This window comes from Thunnus thynnus, chromosome 5, assembly GCF_963924715.1.
Source record: "Thunnus thynnus chromosome 5, fThuThy2.1, whole genome shotgun sequence".
NCBI lineage: Eukaryota > Metazoa > Chordata > Actinopteri > Scombriformes > Scombridae > Thunnus > Thunnus thynnus.
The window spans coordinates 15,692,700-15,713,289 of NC_089521.1; the positions used below are offsets into that span (position 1 = coordinate 15,692,700).

Sequence of the window (20,590 nt, forward strand, 5' to 3'; positions counted from 1 at the left end):
CAGCAGAATTTTATGGGCCGGATGGGTGGGAGAGTGAGCTTTGATTCCTCCATTAAAAAGACTGCACTGAGAGGCAGAGGAACTGCTGCGCTGTTCAAACTGCAAACCAGATAAATCAATCATTGTGTTTGCATTGTCAAGTCCCTAGTAGAGAAGAAAGAAGGAGAAAAAATAAACCACAAATGTTTGCCATTGTGACTGAAGAGTGCCCTTTGCCCATGGATATGATGATCTAGCATCTTTTATTAATATTCACATGACAAACGCTTTTCACTCAACACTACAGGCTCATCAGACAGTGATGATGTTTGTGTGATGTCACTTATCTGCATATAGCCTCTGTAGGAATAAATATAGGTAAAATGCCCTGATACTCAAGACTATCGGAGTTATTATAACATTCTTCAGCAAACAGCTGGCTCTTAAATCAGTCAAATGTATCTCATTCTCTTCTGTCTTTAGTGGACAGTGTGAGCTCTATATCAATAAGCCTCTGTACTTTATAGACCTCACTCCATCAATATACTTCGTATCTAGCAAACAGAGAGGCTACACAGCAATACACATACAGTCATGAAGGTGTGGTCTATTAAACCTCAAAATCATTTGGTGCACCACTTTCTGGAAAACGAGCTGAAACCTGAGAGATGTCAGATTGATCCACTCTCTGTAGGGGTTTCGTATTTGGTGACTGAATTGTTTCCACATTTTATCTTTTCACAGGGAGGTAACTTTGTTGATGCTGAAGGCTTACAGTAGCATATTTAGACAAAGACAGACACGGATGCACACACAAGACCCGAGGCTACAGAATGTAACATATCAGCGAAATCTACAGTGACTGTTTATATGCACTCTGTTGCAGAGTTGCCCACTACAATACCTTGATTGTGCATGCTTGTGTTTGTCTGCGTTTTACAAATGCCCTCTGTGTAATCAAAGAACATTGTGTTGTATGCTTCCCATCTGTGCTCTCCTAGTTCTCTCTATTTATCTCAGACAGGCTTGTTCTTGGCAAAGCTTTTAAATGGAACATAAAATATACAGTTGATGGATGGCAGCAGCTTTTTCCTTTTGTGTTGGCTCACCACATAATAGTTTTTCCTCTGCTGTCAGAACAGAAGATGCTTTAATTAATGTGGCTATCTGAATTGTGCTGAGGGTGTGAAAACAAAAAACATCACAAACTCTCTCTCTCTCTCTCTCTCTCTCTCTTCTGGGGTCAGGACTCACTCATTCTGGAGAAGAATGACATGCACCACCCAGTCTGCTCCTTCCAGGATGACTTTCAAGAGTTTGAGATGATTGACGATGAAGATGAGGAGGACGATGAAGAGGAAGAGGAAGAAGATGAAGAGGTTGACCCTGATGCACCCCCATCCCCCTCTGCCTCCCCACCTCCCTCTCCTACTCTTGGCACTCTAAAGAGCAGACCCACCACACTAAACCTCACCACTGCTGTGTCACAGGTAAGCCTGAAGTTCCCGTTGAAAACACTCATAATGTGCAGCGCTCAGTCTTTATAATGGACCCGTGAGAGCTTGTTGAATATCTTTCTCTCTCTCTTTTCTTTAGGATTCACTGAACAACAACAGCAGTCTATCCCCAAAGAAAGGAAGCTGGCAGGAGACTGTACGCAACCCAGCCTCACAGGGTAAGAACATGATTAGTTTTCTTTCATTAAGTGGGTGTGAACTGTGGGTATGTTTTCATTTGTTTGTTTGTATTTGTATTCATTTGTCTGTCAATCACACGCAACACAACTTATACTGAAACAGTTTCTGGTAAAACATTAAGAAATAAGAAATCCTTGTGTTAGTGTAGAGCTACAACATTAATTCATTTATCTGGACAACAATAAATCAGCTAGGGATGTCATGATTGCATACCCCCCTATAATATAACAATAATAATAATAATATAATTAATAATATAATTGATAATATAATATAATATAATATAATATAATATAATATAATATAATATAATATAATATAATATAATATAATATAATATATGTCACACACTGCAAGTGTGAATGTTCTATGAAATTACTAAGACCTACATGGGCAGGTTTTTTATTGCCTATAAATGAAGCTCTGCAACTATTTAAAATCAGTGAGCATTACAAAGTAGAAAATAAATATCTAGCATTCATATCTACTTTACCTCCAGGCCATCTGACTCCAACCCACTCATATCTGGAGGATGGTAGCCATGTGACAGGCCAGTGCCCGACCTCTCCAGTTTCCCAGGCACCAGGGTCCCAGAGCAAAGGTACTCCACCAAAACAGGGAGGGGAGGGCGGGAATCCCCAGTCCCCTCATAGGCCCCTCCTCTGCGACATGGAGGGCAACAGGCGGGAGAGGCCCGAATACGGTAACAAAAAGGCCAACCCAGCAAGATTAGAGCTCATTTCATTAACATCTGTGTTTGTAGTGTTGTGATGTGAAATGTGTGTGAAGTGATTTGAATTAGACTTGTTCAGTGATACAAAGTTCAGGAAAACATTTTCATATTGATTTTCATAAACCAATTTAGACTGTATTCTTCAGGGAGTCAAATTATTATGTCTCTAATGAAGAAGACTTTCCTGAACTTGTTCATACTACATCCTTTCTTCAACTGATTATGAACATAAGAAAAAAGCTTGCAACTTGATTTTCTCTTTATTTATTATTCTTATTCTCTTTTTATCCTCCTTTTAAGAGTAACTTAACACCAACTGAAAATCTTGTTTTTGCTGTGGTTTAACTTTTTACCTGCTGCAGTGATGTAGAAGTGTTCTCCAGGGTGCGTCAGACAGTTCACCTTGACATCACTGTCGGGTGTGGTTACATGTGCAATAGAGCACACCTCTGATCACACCCAACAACACCCACCACTGATGCCATTTACTTTTTACTTTATTTGCAAAATTTCAACCAACTACAGGTCTTCCCCAGGCAAATACTGTGGTCAGAAGTAAAACAGACTTGAAACTTTCAACCAGAGTGAAACATTTCTTTTCAGCCTGGTGTTAAATTACGAAATAATTACCCAAGTTTCTTTGGCCTCCACAACTTATCTGACCTGTTTTCCTTTAGCCTTCTCTGCATCATCTACTTCATAATTCACCGAGTCATGCTGTATTCTCATTTTCTTATGCACTTTCTTGTCTTTCCACACCTTTTATCTTCCCAGGCTCATTTGGTCAACATAAGTCCCATCCATGCTCAGGTGATGTCACTGAGCAAAAGGCTGACCCTTCAATCCAGACAACCAGAGTACCTTCCGTAGATGAGCATTCCCAGTGTTCGGACACAGAAGTGGACCATGACCTCAACAGCGACCACAACCACAAACACTCAAACCGGCGTGCCACCGACACCTACACAATCACCAGCGAGTCAGGTATGGAGCCGGAGAATGACCTGGACCCAGATGGAACCAGTCGCTGCTTGTCATCCACTGCACCCATGGGAGCCAACGATGGTGCCGACACACCCTTGTCTGATGAGGAACTGGAGAAGGACTTTGAAGTGGAGTTCATGTGCAAGGAGACCTATGATATGGTGTGTAAGGAGAATCAGTCATCATATGTGGAATTTCCCTCCATCGAACCCTCTGAGCCCGCTTCCTTCTCCAGCTACGTGTCCTCCAGCCGCTCAGATACTCTGGACCAGTCCAACAGTTCTGATGCTCCAGTAGTGTCTGCCATGGAGGCAGCGGCTAACGACTCCACCTCTCCTTCTTCAGATCCAGGGATAGCGGATATGAATCAGCAAGGTTACATGACTTCAGACCAGGACAAGGACCTCAGCTCTCCAGGCTCTGAATCTGACATTGAAGGGGAGTTGGAGGCAGCATTTGCCTGTGGAGGTACCGTGGTCTCCAACATGATTTCATCTATCTCCGAGACAGAGCTAGACCTGACCAGTGATGACAGTAGCAGTGGACGCTCATCTCACCTCACCAACTCCATTGAGGAGGCCAGCTCGCCTACGTCAGATCAGGAACTGGACCCAGATACAGAGTTAGAGCAGGACAGTGGCATTGTGGGACTGAAAACGTCCCTCTTCCTGGGCCAGCCTGACCCAATCAAAGAAGGGTCTCCTCTGCCCTCACCATCCCCTCTACCCTCACCCACTATTGCCACTCCATCTCCTGTTGACTCACCCATCTTGCCCCCTGAGTCATACGATGATGGGCAAGCTCTGATGGGGCTACAGAATGTGGACGATGATCTGTCCTGCGAGCACCAGGCTGACCCAGATGAGACTCTGCCTCCAGCCCAACGCTGTGAGGACAGTCTGTCCAGACAGATGGTGCTGCAGATAGAACCAGACCACAGCCTAGAAAGCTTCAAACGCTCCTTCTACCTGCCAGTGGGACCCAGGCTAATGCCAAGTGCTGATGAATATGATGGAACCAGCGAAGGAGACTCAGAATCAGAAAGTGAAGATGATCTGAGCGAAAATTCAGACTCACCCTGGCTGCTTAGCAACCTGGTCAACAGGATGATCTCAGAGGGCTCATACCCAATCAGCTGTCCTGAGGACTGCTTCAAGAGGAAGGCGTCAGTGTCAGATACCATCTCGCCATCCTCAGACATTGGAGACGCAGATGGTTTCAATGATGATGACCAAGGGAAAAAAATGGGAATGGATGGATCAGAGGGAGAAGAGAGGGATGGTGAAGGGTTCAGAAAGGAAAGGATTGAGCCAGGAGACAGGAGGAACAGCGCAGGGTCTTCAAACGGAGAAGCAGGGAAAAGTCCCTCTCTCTATATGAGCAACCCTACGGGTGACACCATAACCCCACTGACTTTGGAGCGCTGTGTAAACAAAGGGAGGGGAACCACAGATTTCAACACCTCATATACCACAAAAGACTCAGACAAGAACTTCACAGATAAACCATCCAAGAATGCCAGGAGACATGAGGAAGATGAAGAGCCAAACAATGACTTAATGATGGGGAGAAAGGATCTGGAATCGCCAAGCCTTACTGAGAGCGTGGTCAGTGACAAGGATGAAGGACGAGAGACAGAACCCAGGCCAACCAGCCGCTCCACAGCCTCTCTTGAGCGTATCACCGAGGTCAAACACAGCCTGACATTGGATATACCCACCACTCAGACTAACCGCTGCTTCAGCCTCACCTACTCCACAGACAATGACGAAGAGGAGGAAGATGGAGACTCTTATCCATTCTTGGGTGGCTTGAGGAGGGAGTCCTACAGGGGTAGTGACTTAGAACTTGACAGTTCACCACCCATTGATTCCAGTGTGCAAGATCGTCCCTTATCTGACCATGACCTCCCACTGTGTGAGAAAGATCTGGCTCTGAGGCAGCCGAATGAAGATGATGGACTGGCCTATGACTCCATGAAGTACACGTTAGTGGTTGACGAGAATACTACGCTGGAACTAGTCAGTCTCAGAAGGTATGCTGTGGCAATAATGTTTCAATTAAGTGTAGAAATTTAACTTTTCTTCTTTTAAAGTACATACTACCTCCTTTATTGTGTGTCTTCTATTAGTTAATCAAGCAGTCTTACATAACCAGTGGATGCCTAGCGTTAAGTTGAGATTTGAAACTGACAAATCTTATTGTCACAGGTGCACCTCCGTTCTGAGCGATGACAGTGAACTCTCCACGCTATGTGATGAGGAGCCTTTGGGGACAGGACAGGTGGGCTACGGTTGCGATGATGAGGAGGTGAGGCCAGAACTCCTCAGTTCTTCTGAGGACTCATCTCCTGAGGCTGACCTCCCATTTTCCAAGAAGTTCCTAAACGTGTTTGTCAACAGCACATCCCGCTCCTCCAGTAAGTCAAACACAAGGGCTATTCAGATACCACACCCTACTAAACTAAGTACAAAATATGTATTTGCAATCACAATTGTCATTTTTAGGCATCAAAGAAATAGGTCGACATTTTGGGAAATACGTGTATTCAATTTATTGCAGCGAGTTAGATGAGAAGATCGATACCACTTTTATACATGAGAGTGGTATCGATCGTCTCATCTAAGTCTCAGCAAGAAAGTGAATTGGCCCAAAAGTATTTCCCAAAATGTCATACTAGTCCCTTAACTTCAGACAATGTAAACAATATACCCTACAGGTTGTGGCCCAGAAGCATTATTGCTAAAATTATCCATTCAAGGTCCTTAGAATTATTATACTGTATTAGGATTTATCTCATCACTGTCAGCATGATGCATTAACATATGATCTAAATTTGGCAGGGAGCCCACACAAGACCTATGGGAGGGCTCTGCTTCCTAGTACATCCATCATCAATCAGTGCTCTTCAAGATTCATATCCCTAATGAAGGGTGATTTGCATAATGAAAGGCTCATTACAAAGGATTTTATTGCCATTTCTTTTTTGACAAATCCAATTAGGTTGCATTAAGACTTCCTCACAGAAAGTTTACATGGGTAATGTTCTCCCAACAAATAACAGATTAAAGAAAGGAGAAAGGTCAGACAGTGTGCTATTTTTCTGTTGGAAATTTAGCATTCAATTTCATTTGAAAAAGGTAGTTTTTGAGGTACTGAGACAGTATAACTGGCGTCTGTTTGCCATGTAGGCACAGAATCCTTTGGACTTTTCTCCTGTACCATTAACGGAGAAGAGAGGGACCAGACACACAGGGCAGTATACAGGTAAGACAACCCACTATATTGTACACTGTCATTTTGTGAATAACAGCAAAAAACTCTTAATCAGATTAATAATGAAAGATAAGATAATATAAAACACAGCAATAATTGCTTTTGTAGATGTAAAAAATGTATTGTGGAATAACTTGTGAATATCATTTGCAAAATTTTCTGATCACCATTTTGTGTCTTCGGGAAAACGTCCCTGTGTAGATAAACATAAAAATATTTCTTCAAGGTTTCATGTATTCCAGTATGTTGTAAGGGTCATGCAGCAATAGTGAATCACTAACGATGTTAGCGGGGGAGGGCAGATGTCCTAGCCACAGCTGGGCTTGGGAGCTGCAAGGTGCCCAGTAATGATCACATCATCCACCACCTGTGTCTGTGAGAGAGAGCAAGCTACATGTGCTTCGCTTGTACATGTTGTCATGTATAATTATGTATTTTCAGTACCACAGTCCTCTCTCAGTAATCATGTCCCCACATTTAGCACTCTTTGTCTCCCTCCACCCGCCCACCATCTTTCTCTGTCAGCTCTTCCATCACTCCACTCTCTTTTATCTCCACTGGGAGTCACCTGAAACCCAAACAGATGCTTCCTAATCAAATGAACCTATAGGATGCTCAGCTGCAGGGATACCATGTAAGGACACAATGTTCAACAGAGATGGTTTTCTTTTTTTCATTACACTTTCTGCTGCCCTCTGCAGGTTCATTCCCAGACATGCAGATGAGCTGGAGCTGGACGTGGATGATCCTCTATTTGTGGAGGAAGAAGAGGATGACTACTGGTACAGAGGTTATAACATGCGAACAGGGGAAAGAGGCATCTTCCCTGCTTTCTATGCCCATGAGGTCATAGGCCAGTCCAAGGAGTTGTTGGGTGAGTGAAGATACTCTGACTGGCTTTTGTCTTGATTGAGACTATAAAGTTGTTTGTGTCACAGAAGAATCTCATGTTTGTATGCATGTGTCCATGTTACACCATTTAGGAATAAAACGAAATCCAGCATGGATTGAGACTTTCAGCGTTCAGTTCTTGGGTTCTGTTGAGGTACCTTACCATCAAGGCAATGGCATTTTGTGCGCCGCCATGCAAAAGGTAAGCAAAGTGTTAAAAAGCAAAACACATGCACAATCCCACAAAACTTACACAAGCATATACTGCATGTACAAACTGTATGCAGCATGAATGGATTTTGATTTGACACAGCAATATTTTCTCTCTGTTAGATTGCAATATCGAGGAAACGGACGGTACATGTGCGGCCTCCTTCCCTGTGTGAGTTGGAGATTAGCTTGCAAGGAGTGAAACTGATCATGAGCCTGGAGGATGAATATGACTCCCTTGATGAGGTAGATCGAAGAATTACTATGACTCACTCATCCATTTAAAATGCTAAAATATTTGAATAATGCTCTATTGAGAATTAATTTCAATTTTTTAAAATATTGTTGAATAAACCTCCAGAAGAGTGTTATATTGTATGTTGGTTTCCTCTTTTTCAATGTGCCTCCTTTGTACATGATGCACATTTTTAGATTTTTAGATGTACTTCCACTCTGTGTTGCAGGTTATAAAATATGTTCTTTCACTGAGCAGTAGTAGTTCAAAAGACTAGTGGAGTCCTGTGCCAGGCAGGCTGATGCTTGCAGGTTAGATTTTAAAAAGCAAGGAACAGAGTTTACTATAACAAATCATCCATAAAATCTGACATAAAACACAATTATTTCAGGAAAGTCAATGCAGAATCCAGTACAACTAGAGTCCAAGGATAGAGGTTGTTATATATTGTACAGATTGTAAAGCCATCTGAGACAAACTTGTGATTTGGGGTATAAATAAAATTGATAATCTCTCTCTTCTTGTTTGTCTATGCATCTCTCTCTATCTTTAGTTTGACAGATGTAGTCACTTCTTCCAGATGAAGAACATCTCATTCTGCGGATGCCATCCGAGGAACAACTGGTAAGCAAACGTACTCATCTTCTGCCCTTTTGTTACAAGTGTACAATCTAATATCTGACTGATTGCATCATATTGTTTTCTTCTCTCTGCAGCTATTTTGGCTTCATTACCAAGCACCCGATGCTGAACAGATTTGCTTGCCACGTGTTTGTATCCCAGGAGTCCATGCGACCTGTAGCAGAGTGTGTCGGGTGAGTCATTATATATCAACTACTCCACATTAAATATATACAGATGGGTGACAAATCTCAGGTGTTGGGCCACCACGTGCTGCCAGAACAGCTTCAATGTGCCTTGGCATTGACTTGGCAGACTTGGCATCTGCAAGTCTCTGAACTCTACTCTATGGATGAACACCATTCTTCTTCTTTGGTGTTTTGATGATGGTGGTGGAGAGTGCTGTCTAACACGTCGGTCCAAAGTCTTCCATAGGTGTTCAATTGGGTTGAGATCTGGTGACTGTGAAGGCCATAGCATATGATTCACAACATTTCAAACCATTCAGTGACCCCTCGTGCCCTATGGATGGGGGCACTGTCATCAAGATAGAAAATGTTTCATCATAGGATAAAGTGATAACTCAGAACAACTTTGTATTGATTTGCAGTGACCCTTCCCTCTAAGGGGACAAGTGGACCCAAACCATGCCAGCAAAATGCCCCCAATAGCATAACAGAGCCACCGGATCCCCTCACTGTAGGGGCCAAGCATTCAGACTTGTATCGATATTTCCTTTAATTTGTCACCTGTCTGTAGCAAGATAGAGTAATGACATATTCATATATTTTTTGCGTGAGTTTGTTAAGCCATTAAGCCACTCTAAATTGCTAAATGTCAATATGCTCAAAGTACTATCAAAGTACTATCAAGGTAGAGTCAGTCATTCTGGAGAAAGATTGTTGATATTTGAACTAAACACCCAAATAAATACACCCCTCCCTTTGTGCTCATCCAGAAGCTCCGCATTGCCAAGGCAACAACCAAAATAGAAATATGGTGGAATTCAGAGCCATGCGTCAGCTGTAGGGTCACTTCTGGTTCTCTCACACATTATCACAAGCAGAAAAAAATTTGTCGCATCTGAGCACAACAGTCCATCCACACTCCCCACCTCTCTGCGGCCTCCCCACTTCTCACTCGACCTGCGTCCAGCATCTCTGTCCACAGAGGCAGCAGTCTGAGACTGAGAGGACAGCGGCTGGCCAAACTGCGTTCACCAGGCTGACTGACAGCAGAAATTTACTGAACCAAAAGAGTTTACATGTCAGCTCCACAGGAAGAAATCAACCGTGTTTGTCTTTATTGATTCATTGATACAGTTAATAAGTAAAAAACACATATACAGTGGGATATTTGTGTGAATTTATAGACTCGGAGCATAAAAAAATACAGGGGGTGTTTGTGAGACTGTCTCGGATTCAGTGTGGATTGATACATTAAATAAAATGGAAGTGTATCTGTTCTGTGAGAAAACACTTTCTATGTGAATTGGCCATGGCCTCTCTCTCCTCCAACATTCAAGCTAGCTAGAGAGGTGAGCAGTGATCCAGTTTTATTTTGCACACTAACCTTTCATATGTATGTGTGAGTGTAAGGTTAAATAATGATTGCAGACTTAGTCATGTCTGAATCAGCCATATTGAATGTGAATAATTAAAGATACAGATAATTCACTGTGTCTGGATGGAGCAAAGGCAGGCAGCAGACAATAGGATTGGCAAAACTAATTCATCTATCACCTTCTCATCCTGTTCAGTCAAAACTTCTGAAAAAGACTCACTTTCCTTTGATTCAGCAAGAGTGGTTATGCATTTGAATTACATTAATTAACACTCTTTGTGTTTGCACTAACCAGACACATCTAAAGAAACAAAGCATAACTATAAAATCTGTCACCACCAGAAGGTTTGGTATAGTAAGTTGTTTTCTAATAGCTGGCAGGAAGATCTTTAGTCACGCTCTGTCTGGCTGTCTTTTCTGTAGACGAGCCTTCCAGGAGTACTACCAGGAACATCTGGAGTACGCCTGCCCCACTGAGGACATCTACCTGGAGTAAGAAGCATTGCCATGACGACCACCTTCTTCCTCTACAGCTCGTGTATGTTCATCAAGTTTGCCACCAGAGGGCGCTGTCAGTGGAGGTCTCCTCTCCATTGTAAAACACTCTTCTGTGTCCCTCTGACACTGGGATCTTAATTTCTACAGTATGCTAGGCATTTGACTGATTTCATTCATCTCTCTCTCTTTGTTTATTTCCATCTTCTCGATGGATTGATTGCCTGTTTCTTTGATCTTTTTCTATGATATAAAACTAAGACGCTGAGCACCTGTTTATTTAAAGGTTCCTCTTTTGAAATGAAAACAATATACCTACTACTGCTGTTTCACTTTTCAATGCATGGCTAGTAGGATTACTGCACACAGACACACCAAGAAATACACATATCCAAGTGAATGGCAAGCAGCTCAACAATCAGTAAGGAAATGGTGTAGAATTAAGAGGTTTAATTAACTGTAAATATGTATTTGTTCAATATTGACAAACTGCTAATTTGATTTCTACTGATAGTGACATTGGAGCAAAGTAGAGAGAGTACAGTGAACTGTCCTTGGTCCGAGCTTACCCCTGTGTCGCGTACAAGACGTATTGTGTGTTGTAAATATATGTATAGAGAGTAGACATACAGGCGCCTCATCCAGACTAATTAAGAAACACTCAAAGTTGAGACTGATGGAGGGAATTTTGTTCTCAGCTTTGTTGTGGGTATTAAAACTCTGACAGGAGTAAGTGCAGGTATCAGAGATTTTAGAAAAGCTGTACTGACTTGGAATGAACTTTGAATGTCATGAGCCCCACAGATATTTTATTCAGCTTGGATTGTGTGCAGCAACTGTCAGTACATTTGGATTATATGACAGAACCATTTTACCTTTGTCCAGTCCTCAAAGTTGCACTGCTTACTGACCTTCACCATGGGGATCTTACATAGGAAATGATTCAACTGTTCGCTGTATGCTTTGCTATGATTGGTGTGACTTTCAGGTCAAAGAAAGCAAAGGCCCTCTGAAAAGCCATATTCTCACCCCTCTGATTGTTTCACTCTGGTTTTAGTGACGTCCTAGTCTCTGTTTTTTTATTTTTTGACTGGGCAGTTTCAACGAGGGAAAAGGAATGACTGGATTAACAAACAGCAGTAGCCACGTGCCAGTAATGCTGTATGGCAGTGTTTCTACTGTCCAGTGAGAGTGTCCTACTAATACTTGGTCCTGGTATCACAATGGAATCAAACCTTTAATAAAGCATTAAAAGGGAGGTTTTATAGTTATGTAAATGGTTAGACTTTGATCATGTTTTTTAAGTATGATGGGCAGAAGGGACGGCCTCATGTTCTCATATTTATTTATTGCTTTTAGTCAGGTGAAAGGTTGAGCATCATTTACATGTTACACAATAACCCACAGTAGTCTGGGGTTGTTGTAGCTTACCATAGCTTTCAGTAAAAACACCTTATATAGGAGAGGGGTTACATTTGAAAAATGCAGCCACTACAGTTAACTGTTATTTGAAATTTACCACTCCTATTGTTCCCTCAGACACTGTTTGCCATCTTGTTCTGTTGCTTTCAGTCACAGTTGACCAGAACAAACACCTCAGATCTGCAGGATTTCAGTGTTCACTGAAAGCTGATACGTCAGGAGGGGGATTATCTACATATGTATCGCTGTCAGTTAGATCATGTATATACAATAGCGAATCTAAGATAGTGCTGTGTCTTTTATGTTGAGTATGTTATTGAAATGAATATGTACATTAATTAAAAAGAAATTTAAAAAAAAGATCACAACCAGACAAAACCCCTCTGAAAGAACACATTTAAAAAAAAAACACGTTAGCGTCTGTGATCTGCAATAATTTTATTTCAGTGTCTTCTGTTTCTACACAAGGTGTTATCTCAGTATCTGTCACACAGGTGAAATTTGAGTTCCTGCCAGCTCCATAACTCTACAGACAGGCTTCAGCAGCACATTTAGGGCACATTTGTGAGATGTAACATCATTAGTGTGAGACACACCCACCAGACCACTGACCAATCTGCTGTTAGAGCTGAATAGTGACTGAGTCAGCTGCCATTGGAAAACTATTATTGCGTCTTGCCAATTATAGTAATCGCCTTTGAGCTCCAACAGTGTGACCCATCTCTGATCTGTATCTATTTGCTTCTGATTATGTTTTTCTATCTTGTTACAGCCTAGTTCAAATCCTTCTTTCCACACAGCTACACAAAAACAACCTCTGAGGATGATCTAGTCCCATATAGCCGCTGAGACATACATTAACAATTAAACCAAACTTTTGACTTTATTACATTAACAAGATTCTTCACTGTATACCTAGAGCAAAACAGTATGTGACAGAACAAACATATCCTATCTTGTATCTTTAAAAACAAGGACTTGTAAAATTCAAGGGAAAAACAAAGAAAAAAATGACAAAAAAATCACTCTGCCTTGTCATGAGTTTGGTCTTATGAATAAAATATATGCTTGATGTCCAAAACCTTTATTGTTGTCTTTATTGTTCAGATCGGCTCTCAATTGTGTGATTAAAATGGTGTGCAAAACATTTTCACATAAAATTCCATACAATGATTCAAATTCTTATGATTATAAAGAATTTTTGAAGTGGAAATTACATAATAAAACATGAATTCAGGAAGAGCACGTAAGAATATATACAGAACATTGTTACACATTAATTGCAAATAAAGTAATTATTAACACTTCATAAAATCATGTTCATGTTCATGTTCCTCATTGAGGAAACAGATTATTTGCAATATTACAGTACTTTTAAGTATGAACATTGGTTAAAGAAACTTTCCACAAGTAGCAATGCATCATCAGATAACTACAAGCTCAACATTTTGTGCTCTCACTGAGCAATCTTGGGAAAAATCAGTGCAGCACCCCCATTGTCCCATCAACACCGGCAGCAGGTGGGTTTGGGGCTACACTGAGGATTGCAGCAAGGCTCCAGCTCTGGGTCTGTTCCTTTTGATATCTGACTCTCTCCAAACACCATAGAGGCTTCAAACTGCTCCTTGACTTTCTTAATCCTCTCCAGCAGGGCCTGGAGGTCTGGTCTTCCCCCCAGGAAGAGAGGGTAGTTCTCAGAGGGGTCAGCCTCCAAGTCAAAAATAAGAGGGGGGTCATGGGGCTTGAGGACTGCAAATACTGGGCAGTCTTTGTCAGGAGTAGTGCCGCTGTGGGTAGCACCTGATGCAAAAAAAAAAAAAAACCATGAACAACCACCTCAGTTCTGACTGTGTGATTATGTTTGATATTGACATTTCAATAACTTCTGTATATGAAGTCTACCTCGTGTGTAGAAGTGAGCCTTGTACTTCCCTAGCCTGAGAGCAAACAGGCCATACATTTCACTGGGATCTGTGGGGTAGAACATCATCGTCTCCCTTTTACTCTGCAAAACAAGAATAAAACATGAAAATTAACGCATCAGCTTGATTTCCACAATATTAAAATTACCATCGAGTGTGAGGAATACTTCCTCTACCTTTCCTTGGTTGACAAGAATTTCTGTCATATCGACCCCATCCAGTATCACTTGAGGTAGTTTAGCTCCTGCCAGGCTTGCCATTGTGGGCAGGATATCCAGAGTGCTGGCCATCTCATGAGTCACACCTAAAGACATGAAGATGCAGTTCATGAAGGAGAAAAGCAAGCACTAGCAATCACTGAACGGTCATGCGTGAACTGGTTTCCATTTATTTTAATACGGTACTTATTTTCATACTGAAATGAAAGGATACCAGTGGATGCCTGGAATGTATGAAATCAGTGTGAAAGTGTATGGTAAGCTTTTGAAAGTGGTCAGCAGTAAAGTTTAGTGTATGTGACTAAAACATGCAAAACCACCAGTATGTTCTTTGAAAGGTAAAACTAATTTTAGCTCTAGATTTTAACATTTGATGGACACACCGGTGTTTTTGTCTTTAGAATAATCACCTAGTCTAAAATTTTTGCAGAAGACTAAAGTGTCCTGACCTGGCTGGATGGTCCCTGGCCAGAAGGCGATGGCTGGCTCTCTCATGCCCCCGTCATATGTGGTACCTTTCCCACACTTCAGAGGACCAGAGTTTCCTCCACGGGACATGCGCATCAGTTCTGGCCTACACACGCAGACAAGAATAACACAACATTTCATAAAACACAATAAATGCAATTTCATAAGAGGGCAATAAATCTAATATAAAGGAGGGCAAAGATATGATGCAACTTGACCTTTGAACAGAACTGTACCACATCGTGGAGGGAGTTTAATATGTCAGCATAAAAAGGTCAATTTGAAAAATCACGTAAAAATAAAATCACATTTTTCCTCATGAACTCTGTCTTTATAAAATGATTAAATGGAATAATGAAAGTGACTACAAACCAACCCGTTGTCAGACGTGAAGAAGACCAGTGTGTTGTTGATCACTCCAGTCTTCTCCAAGGTTGCCAGGAGGTTTCCTATGGTGTTGTCAAACTCAAACAGAGCATCTCCAAATGGGCCCCTCAAAGTCCGCCCGGCTGCTCCTGGACCAGCATACTGGGGGTAGTGGGTGTGCTGGAGGAGGAGAGAGGAGAAGGTGTTACCATGTTCTACTACGTTATCATGGTCTATCCACAGTGTGTCAAAAACTCGGACTTTCCTGCTTTGAAAAATTCACTTAGACGTGTACTCCACATTTTAAAAACACATTTTTAGTCTTTTCAAAGGTTTAACTGGCCAGCAGTACGCTTTGATTCTGCACCAAGTGTGCTTTTGTTGCTTACATGGGAGGGATAGTAGAGGAAGAACGGTTGTTTCTTCTTGGCTGCTGTGGTAATGAAATTGGTTGCAAAGTCACTGTAAACCCTCTCCAGATCTAGGAAGTTGACTGGTTGCTGTTTTATGACCTCGTTGTGCATTAGAGGGACCGTTACCGTGCCAACATCACATAGTCCAAAACACTTAACATCTGGAGGGAAACAAGTCAGGTTACGACACGGGCCCTGGGAAAGGAACAGGGAGACAGATGTTAGAATGTCAAGTCTTCCTTGAAAAAGACATTCTTAATCTCAATGGAAATCTCTTGGTTAAATAATGGTTAAATAAAAATAAAAACATTTCAAAATTTAATTTGTAAAACTCATATTGAAACAAACTCAGTCACACTGACCATGTCATGGGAGTAGGGGATCCCCAGGTACTGGTCAAACCCCTGATTAGTTGGAAGGAACATCCCATTAGATCCAACTCCCAGATGCCACTTCCCTACAGCAGCAGTAGCATAGCCCAGAGGTTTCAGCACTTCGGCAATGGTGGTCTCATTCAGGGGAAGACCACCTATTGAGCCTGGATATATTACTCCTGGGTAGATACCTGAGCGGGTCTGATAGCGTCCTGTCAGCAACGACGCCCTGGAAAACCATCATAATGAAACACGGCTGTTAGTTAAGGTAGGTAACAATGACTGGAGAGTGTATAAATGTGCATAGACTAAAAGGTTAGGCTTCCATGTCATGCTAGATAGAAACTGAACAGTTAAAAGGATGTGGCTAAAAATTAAAAACATGTATTAATTCACAAATAACTCCTTTACAAAACATTGTGCCTACAGGAAACTGTTGCTTTCATTGATCAAAACAATGTGGATAAAGTATTGAACAATGAAAGCAGTGCAGAACAGTTACGTCTAAAAAACTGTGCAGGTGTCACTACGTGTTGTATCATATAATGTTCAATATAAGACTCCTGATTCCATCCACATGGTAAATCCATCAACTCATCGTCCACTGTGTTCAAAATATGTTATGACAATTCAGTAATGAGGTTGATAATGTGATATATTTTAGGTTTTGGTCACAGAATAGTTTTTGTGTAATAAACACTATAATTAAATAGTGACACCGTACAATTCAGTTACATCTCTAAAAATGTCCTCTGTATCTTCCCTGGCAGACACACACATACCAAATGAACCAGAATGGATTTATAGTCTGCTAATCAGTAGTGAGTTTATATTAACCACTTTATCTCTGTCTTCTCTTATATAATATTCTAATTACAGCTCACAGTTTTGCTGATACATTTTCACCCTTCAAACAGTTATTGAAGGATTAATATGTACTAGAGAGCAGGATCCAAATCATTAGACCCCCTGTAAAGATGCATAATAGGAGTAAAATGTGTGGGAAAGGGATGCAAAACTAATTAATTAACCATTTAAAGATCAAAGGCAAGTTATTCACAGTATGTTTCTCAGTCTGCAATTTTTGCCCAATTTTTTTTTAAAATTTAATTCATTTGGTCCTTATTTTAACAGTGTTAGAAAAGAATGCACATATATATAGATAAATCATACAAAGATAGAAATATTATTGACCGAAAAGGTGCAGGCTGAAGCTCACTTTTTTGACCTCATATGAAAAGCAAACAATACAAAACAATAGTACCAAAATACAAAATCAAACATTTCATTCACCATTATACATTATACCTCAGTTTTATATTGGTTTACGATGTCATTTTATATATTTTTTAAGTTCACGAAGTGCACTACACATTTTTAATTCCCTGTCACAGTTATTCCATAAATTAACCCCTTTAACAGTTAAATCTATTCTTTACATTTGTCCTAGCCCTTGTGTGTATTTTAAACATATATATTCCTCTAAGTCCAAACTGACTCTTTCTGATTTCTCTGATAATCTAAATGATTAAAATGTTTAACTACTTTGGTATATTTAACTGTCGTGTCCAATATAATTCAAGGATTCAAGGGGCCCTAAAGATTTGTTTGTCCAGCAGAGACGGTCCTGATTCTTCTCGTCACAGTAGTCTGTATGTATTACAGACAGTACAGTACCTGGACGGGCTGCAGACGGGGCTGGTGCAGTAGAAATCTGTGAAGCGGAGTCCTGCAGCTGCCAGACGGTCCAGGTTTGGAGTGAGTGAAGTTGGGTGTCCGTAACACCCCAAGTCCCCGAAACCCAAATCATCCGCGAAAAGGAGCACGAAGTTCGGCGGTGAAGCAGCGCAGGAGCAAAACAACAAAATGTTGAATAAGGCGAAGCGGGTGAGGGCCATTCTGCTTCTTCTCTCATTAGACTGAAGAGAAGTCCTGTAGCTGTCAGGTCCGAAAAGAGGAACCAAAACAAAAAGTCACATGTCCGCTCGCGGAAGCCGTCGCGTATAGCTGACGTCATGGACGACTAGGAAATGTAGTCTCACTCATCATTTGGACTACAAAATACAAGTGAACCATAACTAGCAAGAACAAATGAATGTGTAAGACTTCGTTAAAGAATAAACAGTCTCTGACAGAAATTTAAAAAAAAACTTTAAAAAATAACTTCTGAAAGACACAGTGAAGCACATTTTGTTTTTTTTGTTTGTCAATTCTTTGTTATTTATTTGTATTATAATTCCATAAATATGTTTTTATACCATCCCAACTTTATGTTACAAGAGACCTTTTTCATGGCAGAATTTGACTTGCCAAAGCAGGAAAAGCACAGATCTAAATGATAACATTAACAATTGTTAGTTCAAAAAAGTAGCCAGAAAAATAATACTGGTATGTGATAGGTGAGGGGATTGCACTCTCAGGATTTTAAATCCATACAGTGGTTTTAGAATAAGGGAAATTACATGTGCACTGTATGACGTCTAATTTGGACTCTATGTGTTGTATATTTAGTTAAATTCACATTGTTACTGTTACTGGACTTTAAAATACGTCCAGTAACAGTAGCTCAACTGCTGAGCAGAAGCTTCCAACATGTCACTTTGTATTGACTTTGTATTTATATGACATACATGAAAAAAAAATACGGATGTCCTGTGATTGCGCCTCGGCCTGCCTCCTGTGAAAGGACAGAGCCCGTCCAGAATATCTTGAGCTGTTTTTGCATTCAGCCCGTCTGATTTGTTTTGTCTGCCTCTTAACTGAACTTGTTAGTCTGAGGGCCTGCGGCTGAGCTTCTGTCCTTTGTGGTAACCTTGGTTTCTGCCACTGATTCAACCTGACACACAGTCAATTACCCAAACAAGAAGACAAATAAATCACTGGTGCAGTGCTGCAGGAGCCACCAGTCTAAGAAGAAATAGGCGTCACAGCTGATTTTTTAATATGAAAACTATACTCCAGCATACTGGGCCTATTTATTTATTTATTTATTCATTCATTCATTCATTCATTCATTCATTCATTCATTCATTCTCAGAGCCATGCTTCACTGAGGTGGACTGGAAGGAAAAGGAGGGCACTACCTGCATTTAAATAAGCTAGTGTTGTATATGTGTATGAGAAAGAGAAAGATGGAATGGATGCATAGACTAAATAGATATCCAAACATATGTAATTTTAGACACCAGAACACTTCACTCAGGTGATTCCCAGGTGATTTTCTGCAAAGTAACGCTGACACCTGAAACGAGATTCACTGAGGAGCGTCCTGCTATTGGGATTCAAATAATAGCTGCTGTTTTCTTTGGTCCTGATGAATAATGCAACACATCCACCGTACCTTTCATTATAAACACCGGTATGTGTGTGTGTGTGTGTGTGTGTGTGTGTGTGTGTGTGTGTGTGTGTGTGTGTGTGTGTGTGTGTGTGTGTATATGTGCGTGCATGTGTGTCATTTAGCGTGCGTGCAGTCCAGCACTGCTGTTTAGCCTCAGGGAAGCGTTGCTGTGGCATCGAGCTGATAGATAGTTTTGATTTACTATTCACTTTCACATCTCTCTACAGGACTGACCTACATTCAGATCTACTGTTTGTGTGTGTGTGTGTGTGAGAGAGAGAGAGAGAGAGAAGAAGAGGAAGAGAAGCAGAGAGAATTGAGATTAAAAAAAATATAAAAAGGCCGATGCTCCACAACTATTGATGCAATTTTATCAGCTCTTTCCTCTTTCTCTACCATTTGGCTACTCATGCTTTTTTCATGCTTTGGGAAAATCACACTCACCCAGCCATCCATGGATGATTGTTGATGATTGAAGTTCTGTACATATTTTGTATGTTTGCATGCATATGTTTGCACATAGCTGTGTGTATATTTAAATTGTGTGTGTTTAGGCTACAGCCAACAGTGTGACCTTGGGGGAAAGGAAAAAAGCAGATTCACTGCTTAAGTTCATCTAGTGAACTGAATACACACACACACACACACACACACACACACACAAACACACTCATGCACAAATATACATACTGTGTGCACAAATGAAAGATAAGCAAGAATGAAGTGATTTGCATGCAGGAAAGCCAAAAAAAGAACATGATCACTGAGAGCTTTTGAGGAACTATCTCGCTGCAGGAGCTTCTTTCATCTAATCTTCTGAAACCCTGAGCCCTGGAAACATCTCTGCAGGGAACAACATGGTGCTACAAACCTGAAGGGGGGGCAATGACATTCCTCCTCTTCCTGGCTCAGTGTTGAATTTACTGTGTTGATACTGTAAAATGAAAGTTGTAAATTTAAAACCACAGATCATCTTTTCCAGGCACCCTGCTCAGTTCAGGTAAATGCTGAATCAATCATTAGTCCAGCAGCTTGTAAGTGAATACCTGGAAGCAACCATCATTAGGAGCAAATAATTTATGATGATGACCGTTTAGGTTTTGCCACCACTAATGACTTGTGAGTGTGTTTCCCAGACAGGCCAACTAATGGGCTAGCATGTCTCATGAAGAAGAATGAGGATAGCTACTGTAGATAAATGGCAGCCTGTGTGCTACGCAGCGCTGTCTGCACTGTGATTCAGTAAAAGATGACTGCTCTGACCTTTTACTGTGAGTAAATGAAAACTGTGGTCAGTGACAAACACAGAGCAGGACAAGTATCTTGAAGCAGCTGAGGTTACAAAAAGGTCCTCACCCCTGCCTGCGTGTGGTGTGTGAATGTGTG

At 41.1% G+C, this 20,590-nt stretch overlaps 2 protein-coding genes across 4 annotated transcripts in view; one reads left to right on the forward strand and one right to left on the reverse strand.

Annotated features, from left to right (window-relative positions):
• The window catches only part of mapk8ip2 (mitogen-activated protein kinase 8 interacting protein 2), a 30,570-nt gene extending 17,383 nt beyond the window's left edge, over positions 1-13,187 (forward strand). The window contains exons 3-14 of one of the 3 annotated variants that reach the window (XM_067589517.1): positions 1,227-1,469; positions 1,576-1,654; positions 2,176-2,379; positions 3,184-5,428; positions 5,604-5,812; positions 6,585-6,660; positions 7,371-7,543; positions 7,653-7,762; positions 7,894-8,016; positions 8,559-8,629; positions 8,722-8,820; positions 10,613-13,187. In XM_067589517.1, the coding sequence (XP_067445618.1) occupies positions 1,227-1,469; positions 1,576-1,654; positions 2,176-2,379; positions 3,184-5,428; positions 5,604-5,812; positions 6,585-6,660; positions 7,371-7,543; positions 7,653-7,762; positions 7,894-8,016; positions 8,559-8,629; positions 8,722-8,820; positions 10,613-10,685 (3,705 nt within the window). In that variant the 3' untranslated portion in view covers positions 10,686-13,187. The remainder of the gene's footprint in view (positions 1-1,226; positions 1,470-1,575; positions 1,655-2,175; positions 2,380-3,183; positions 5,429-5,603; positions 5,813-6,584; positions 6,661-7,370; positions 7,544-7,652; positions 7,763-7,893; positions 8,017-8,558; positions 8,630-8,721; positions 8,821-10,612) is intronic. The other 2 variants (XM_067589518.1, XM_067589520.1) reach the window with 2 other exon arrangements.
• On the reverse strand, positions 13,181-17,863 carry arsa (arylsulfatase A). Its single transcript, XM_067589521.1, has 8 exons — positions 17,545-17,863; positions 15,856-16,096; positions 15,470-15,688; positions 15,091-15,260; positions 14,696-14,820; positions 14,205-14,332; positions 14,009-14,111; positions 13,181-13,906 (listed from the first exon to the last, which is right to left on the reverse strand). Exons 1-8 carry the CDS (start codon positions 17,763-17,765, stop codon positions 13,611-13,613), a joined length of 1,503 nt encoding a protein of 500 aa, XP_067445622.1. The 5' UTR covers positions 17,766-17,863; the 3' UTR covers positions 13,181-13,610.
• Between the last annotated feature and the right edge of the window lie 2,727 nt (positions 17,864-20,590).

Excerpts from the sequence above, each read along its gene's own strand:
- arsa (XM_067589521.1), bottom strand. The coding sequence starts at position 17,765 with ATGGCCCTCACCCGCTTCGCCTTATTCAACATTTTGTTGTTTTGCTCC. Across the intron at positions 15,261-15,469 it reads TCCTCTACTATCCCTCCCAT|CACACCCACTACCCCCAGTA; the intron begins GTAAGCAACAAA and ends CTCCTCCTCCAG. Across the intron at positions 13,907-14,008 it reads GGCTCACTTCTACACACGAG|GTGCTACCCACAGCGGCACT; the intron begins GTAGACTTCATA and ends TTTTTGCATCAG.